We start from the raw sequence: 7500 nt of genomic DNA on the forward strand, positions 1-7500 counted from the left end.
ACGATTCACTCGGGAGAACCACTCACTCGGGAGAACCCTCACTCGGGAGAACGATTCACTCGGGAGAACCACTCACTCGGGAGAACGATTCACTCGGGAGAACCTCTCACTCGGGAGAACCACTCACTCGGGAGAACGATTCACTCGGGAGAACCACTCACTCGGGAGAACCACTCACTCGGGAGAACGATTCACTCGGGAGAACGATTCACTCGGGAGAACCACTCACTCGGGAGAACCACTCACTCGGGAGAACGATTCACTCGGAGAACCACTCACTCGGGAGAACCACTCACTCGGGAGAACCACTCACTCGGGAGAACCACTCACTCGGGAGAACCACTCACTCGGGAGAACGATTCACTCGGGAGAACCACTCACTCGGGAGAACCACTCACTCGGGAGAACCACTCACTCGGGAGAACCACTCACTCGGGAGAACGATTCACTCGGGAGAACCACTCACTCGGGAGAACCACTCACTCGGGAGAACGATTCACTCGGGAGAACGATTCACTCGGGAGAACCACTCACTCGGGAGAACCACTCACTCGGGAGAAAGATTCACTCGGGAGAACCACTCACTCGGGAGAACCACTCACTCGGGAGAACCACTCACTCGGGAGAACGATTCACTCGGGAGAACCACTCACTCGGGAGAACCACTCACTCGGGAGAACCACTCACTCGGGAGAACGATTCACTCGGGAGAACCACTCACTCGGGAGAACCACTCACTCGGGAGAACCACTCACTCGGGAGAACCACTCACTCGGGAGAACCACTCACTCGGGAGAACCACTCACTCGGGAGAACGATTCACTCGGGAGAACCACTCACTCGGGAGAACCACTCACTCGGGAGAACGATTCACTCGGGAGAACGATTCACTCGGGAGAACCACTCACTCGGGAGAACGATTCACTCGGGAGAACCACTCACTCGGGAGAACCACTCACTCGGGAGAACCACTCACTCGGGAGAACGATTCACTCGGGAGAACCACTCACTCGGGAGAACGATTCACTCGGGAGAACCACTCACTCGGGAGAACCACTCACTCGGGAGAACCACTCACTCGGGAGAACCACTCACTCGGGAGAACGATTCACTCGGGAGAACGATTCACTCCGGAGAACCACTCACTCGGGAGAACCACTCACTCGGGAGAACCACTCACTCGGGAGAACCACTCACTCGGGAGAACCACTCACTCGGGAGAACGATTCACTCGGGAGAACCACTCACTCGGGAGAACCACTCACTCGGGAGAACCACTCACTCGGGAGAACCACTCACTCGGGAGAACGATTCACTCAGGAGAACCACTCACTCGGGAGAACCACTCACTCGGGAGAACGATTCACTCGGGAGAACGATTCACTCGGGAGAACGATTCACTCGGGAGAACCACTCACTCGGGAGAACGATTCACTCGGGAGAACCACTCACTCGGGAGAACCACTCACTCGGGAGAACCACTCACTCGGGAGAACCACTCACTCGGGAGAACCACTCACTCGGGAGAACCACTCACTCGGGAGAACGATTCACTCGGGAGAACCACTCACTCGGGAGAACCACTCACTCGGGAGAACGATTCACTCGGGAGAACCACTCACTCGGGAGAACCACTCACTCGGGAGAACCACTCACTCGGGAGAACGATTCACTCGGGAGAACCACTCACTCGGGAGAACCACTCACTCGGGAGAACCACTCACTCGGGAGAACCACTCACTCGGGAGAACCACTCACTCGGGAGAACCACTCACTCGGGAGAACGATTCACTCGGGAGAACCACTCACTCGGGAGAACCACTCACTCGGGAGAACGATTCACTCGGGAGAACCACTCACTCGGGAGAACCACTCACTCGGGAGAACCACTCACTCGGGAGAACGATTCACTCGGGAGAACCACTCACTCGGGAGAACCACTCACTCGGGAGAACGATTCACTCGGGAGAACCACTCACTCGGGAGAACCACTCACTCGGGAGAACGATTCACTCGGGAGAACCACTCACTCGGGAGAACCACTCACTCGGGAGAACCACTCACTCGGGAGAACGATTCACTCGGGAGAACCACTCACTCGGGAGAACCACTCACTCGGGAGAACCACTCACTCGGGAGAACGATTCACTCGGGAGAACCACTCACTCGGGAGAACGATTCACTCGGGAGAACCACTCACTCGGGAGAACGATTCACTCGGGAGAACCACTCACTCGGGAGAACGATTCACTCGGGAGAACCACTCACTCGGGAGAACGATTCACTCGGGAGAACCACTCACTCGGGAGAACGATTCACTTGGGAGAACCACTCACTCGGGAGAACGATTCACTCGGGAGAACCACTCACTCGGGAGAACGATTCACTCGGGAGAACCACTCACTCGGGAGAACGATTCACTCGGGAGAACCACTCACTCGGGAGAACGATTCACTCGGGAGAACCACTCACTCGGGAGAACGATTCACTCAGGAGAACCACTCACTCGGGAGAACGATTCACTCAGGAGAACCACTCACTCGGGAGAACGATTCACTCGGGAGAACCACTCACTCGGGAGAACGATTCACTCGGGAGAACCACTCACTCGGGAGAACGATTCACTCGGGAGAACCACTCACTCGGGAGAACGATTCACTCGGGAGAACCACTCACTCGGGAGAACCACTCACTCGGGAGAACGATTCACTCAGGAGAACCACTCACTCGGGGGAACGATTCACTCGGGAGAACCACTCACTCGGGAGAACCACTCACTCGGGAGAACCACTCACTCGGGAGAACGATTCACTCAGGAGAACCACTCACTCGGGAGAACCACTCACTCGGGAGAACGATTCACTCGGGAGAACCACTCACTCGGGAGAACCACTCACTCGGGAGAACCACTCACTCGGGAGAACGATTCACTCGGGAGAACCACTCACTCGGGAGAACCACTCACTCAGGAGAACGATTCACTCAGGAGAACCACTCACTCGGGAGAACCACTCACTCGGGAGAACGATTCACTCGGGAGAACCACTCACTCGGGAGAACGATTCACTCAGGAGAACCACTCACTCGGGAGAACGATTCACTCAGGAGAACCACTCACTCGGGAGAACCACTCACTCGGGAGAACCACTCACTCGGGAGAACGATTCACTCAGGAGAACCACTCACTCGGGAGAACCACTCACTCGGGAGAACGATTCACTCGGGAGAACCACTCACTCGGGAGAACCACTCACTCGGGAGAACCACTCACTCGGGAGAACCACTCACTCGGGAGAACCACTCACTCGGGAGAACCACTCACTCGGGAGAACCACTCACTCGGGAGAACCACTCACTCGGGAGAACGATTCACTCAGGAGAACCACTCACTCGGGAGAACCACTCACTCGGGAGAACGATTCACTCAGGAGAACCACTCACTCGGGAGAACCACTCACTCAGGAGAACGATTCACTCAGGAGAACGATTCACTCAGGAGAACGATTCACTCGGGAGAACCACTCACTCAGGAGAACGATTCACTCGGGAGAACCACTCACTCGGGAGAACGATTCACTCAGGAGAACCACTCACTCGGGAGAACGATTCACTCAGGAGAACCACTCACTCGGGAGAACGATTCACTCGGGAGAACCACTCACTCAGGAGAACCACTCACTCAGGAGAACGATTCACTCGGGAGAACGATTCACTCAGGAGAACGATTCACTCAGGAGAACCACTCACTCGGGAGAACGATTCACTCGGGAGAACGATTAATTAGGGAGAACGACTCACTCGGGAGAGCGACTCACTCGGGAGAGCGACTCACTCGGGAGAACGATTCATTCAGGAGAGCGACTCACTCGGGAGAGCGACTCATTCAGGAGAGCGATTCACTCGGGAGAACGATTCACTCGGGAGAACGATTAATTAGGGAGAACGACTCACTCGGGAGAACCACTCACTCGGGAGAACCACTCACTCAGGAGAACCACTCACTCAGGAGAACGATTCACTCGGGAGAACGATTCACTCAGGAGAACGATTCACTCAGGAGAACGATTCACTCGGGAGAACGATTCACTCGGGAGAACGATTCACTCGGGAGAACGATTCACTCGGGAGAACGATTCACTCGGGAGAACGATTAATTAGGGAGAACGACTCACTCGGGAGAGCGACTCACTCGGGAGAGCGACTCACTCGGGAGAACGATTCATTCAGGAGAGCGACTCATTCAGGAGAACGACTCATTCAGGAGAACGACTCATTCAGGAGAACGACTCACTCGGGAGAGCGACTCATTCAGGAGAGCGATTCACTCGGGAGAACGATTCACTCGGGAGAACGATTAATTAGGGAGAACGACTCACTCGGGAGAGCGACTCACTCGGGAGAGCGACTCACTCGGGAGAGCGACTCACTCGGGAGAACGACTCATTCAGAAGAACGATTCATTCATGAGAGCGATTCATACAGAATAACGACTCGTTCTGGTTCCAGTGAATCATTCTTCTGAATAACTCATTCAGTTGAACGACTCAGACCCTGTCCCAAATGGCCCACTTCATGTGCACTTTCGGTCTTGTGGACTTAAAATGGCCGCTGATGATTCCGCAATACGTATATGTGGTTTAAACACCGTTCGGAGCGCGGGCGCAGCGCGTCACTGTTTGAGGGGGGGACGCATTTCACTGTTGCACTGTAGTGAGAGTCGGCATGTGCCGGTATCAAATGTTCATGTTGCGATTAATTGCTGAAGCTTTTATCGCGGTACACGGTATTATCACGATATTGAAACTCGTTGCAAAAAAGTGTTGTCATACTATAACAGGTTTAATAACTTTCTTATAACGAAAAGAACCAAAACATTTAAATACAATAAAGCAATACACAAAACTGTATAAAGTAACAAATATTTAAAACAGATTAAAAGCTAAAGAATTATAAAGATCAGTAGGTAACACTTTACATTAAAGCTACACTGTGTGATATTTTCCCCCATCTAGTGGTGAACTGGTATATGACCATCCAGAGAATATTAGTTTCTGTTCCTCTCAATTCCGATTTAGTTTTAACTCTACGGTGGCCGATTTAGTCCAAGATTAACATGGCTTCCAGTTCGACCTCGTCCACATTGGACACGGAGCCATCGAGTGTTAAAACGCCAAAGGCCAAGCTTGAGTTTACGGGAATGTCCCTCTTTGGCTAATGTACTTTCAAGATGGAGGGGCAACATGGCGACCCGCATTCAAACCCTCACCCGTATGTGTTTACATTGGCATATTATAAACTTACGAGAATACTTTATTACTCTAAAGAAGTAAATATACATTAATGAGCACATATATTTTTGAAAGAACTAAGTGTTCTTAGCTAAGAATAAACTAAAAAAGTTACACAGTGTAGCTTTAAGGTCTCACTAGTTAATGCATTAACAAGGAATGAATAGCTACATTTTTACAGAAGTTATTATTCTTTGATAATGTTAGTTTAAAAAGCAACTGTTTGTGTAAGCTCAGGTTCATTAAATAATACAGTTATAACTGATTTGAATGTGTTATTAAACGCTGAAATGTACATTTAACTAAGATTAATACATGCTTTAGAAGTATTTTTCATTGTCAGTTTGTTAATGAATGAACTCATGTTAAATAATAGAGCTTTATTGTTAAGTGTGCGACTGTATAACAATAAGAACATATTCAGACAATATCTAGGGCATCTCATTCAGTCCAGATTAAAATATAAAATGTGTAAGTTTGAAAATGAATAGCCTTAAGTCTTTAAGTATTAAGTATTTGGTTGTGTGATGAGATTTGTTAACGAGGGTTACCATGGAAACGGCTGCTGTTGCGTCAGCGCCCTCTGCTGTCAGAGAGTGTGTGTGCGCGCATATTTCATCACGTCTTATTAAAATGAAATGTATGCTCTGATTACACTGATACAACCGTACATCTGATCATGATGGACACGCTGGATTATTCTCAACACAAAAGACAATGACGCAAATTAATAAATAAACTGACAACTCAAAGAGGAATGGGCCAACAGTAAGTGCTTTATTCTTTCTGTGTTAAACTGATGGCATTTGTTCAGAGAGGGCTCTTAAATGTATTGCAAATCTCCGCGTTTCTCCTCGTTTTGGCGGTTTGTTGTTATATAGGGTTAGATTTTTAAAATGCGTTAAGGTGCCCTCAACTCAACTTTTAATATTCAGGTGTCTTTAAGTCTGAGTGTGTTGCATGTGTTTTACTGGTTATTGTCTCTGCACAGCATCATTGTGTGGGGCTTTGTAAGCCTGTATTAACTCTAGTGTGGAGTTTTCTACAATATTCACTCGTCATGACAGTAAAACAGGGCATTCCAGTCAATCTACTGCAGTATTTCCTCTCTCAATCAGCAGAAGATGTGGTTAACACCAGTCACGCAATAGGGGAAAAATACCGTCATATACCGCGAAACCGATATCATTTAGAGAAATACTGTGATATACATTTTTGGTCATACCGCCCAGCACTAGCATTTGGGACAGGGACTCACTGGAACCAGAGCGACTCGTTCAGAAGAATGATTCATTCAGGAGAACGACTCACTAGAACCAAAACGATTCATTCAGGAGAACGACTCACTAGAGCCAAAACAATTCATTCAGGAGAACGACTCACTAGAACCAAAAAAATCAAACATCATCACAGCCTTACCCGAAATAACCAGGCAAGACAGAAAGAAAAAGTCCAATAAAAAAAATATAAAAAGGAAAAAAAAGTGAACAAAAAAGTCAAAGATATTGAATAAAAATTCAAATAAAAAGGGGGAAAAAAATACATTAAAATAAATGACAAAATAAAAGACAAAAAATAAAGAAACTAAAAGAGAGAATGAGCAGTAAAAGAGAGAGAGTACCAGTCTGTAGGACGTCCAGCGAACGGAGGACACGCGGTCAGTGCAGAGACAGAAGGCCAGCGGTCTCAGGTAATCATGGACATCCTGCGCACTGTACAGCTCCAGCAGCAACACCAGCTGCCTGTCACACACACACACACACACACTGAGACATGACATCATCAGACACGTCCTCACACACACACACACACACACTGAGACAGAAGGCCAGCGGTCTCAGGTAATCATGGACATCCTGCGCACTGTACAGCTCCAGCAGCAACACCAGCTGCCTGTCACACACACACACACACACACACACACACACACACACACACACACACACACACACACACACACACACACACACAGTGAGACATGACATCATCAGACACACACACACACACACACACACACACACACACACACACACACACACAGTGAGACATGACATCATCAGACACACACACACACACACACACACACACACACACACACACACACACACACACACACACACACACAGTGAGACATGACATCATCAGACACACACACACACACACACACACACACACACACACACACTGAGACAGAAGGCCAGCGGTCTCAGGT

At 49.3% G+C, this 7500-nt stretch overlaps 1 protein-coding gene across 8 annotated transcripts in view; it reads right to left on the reverse strand.

The window, feature by feature from the left end:
* Positions 1–7500, reverse strand: part of ppp4r1 (protein phosphatase 4, regulatory subunit 1) — a 69015-nt gene that overhangs the window by 12777 nt on the left and 48738 nt on the right. For all 8 annotated transcript variants that reach the window (XR_013815682.1, XM_079806413.1, XM_079806410.1 and 5 more), the window contains one exon: positions 6910–7030. Coding sequence is in view for 7 of the 8 variants with exons in the window: in XM_079806413.1 (XP_079662539.1) it covers positions 6910–7030 (121 nt within the window). In the remaining variant the exon portion in view is untranslated. The remainder of the gene's footprint in view (positions 1–6909; positions 7031–7500) is intronic.

The sequence above is a fragment of the Gobio gobio genome, assembly GCF_949357685.1.
Source record: "Gobio gobio genome assembly, chromosome: 23".
NCBI classification, from domain to species: Eukaryota; Metazoa; Chordata; class Actinopteri; order Cypriniformes; family Gobionidae; genus Gobio; species Gobio gobio.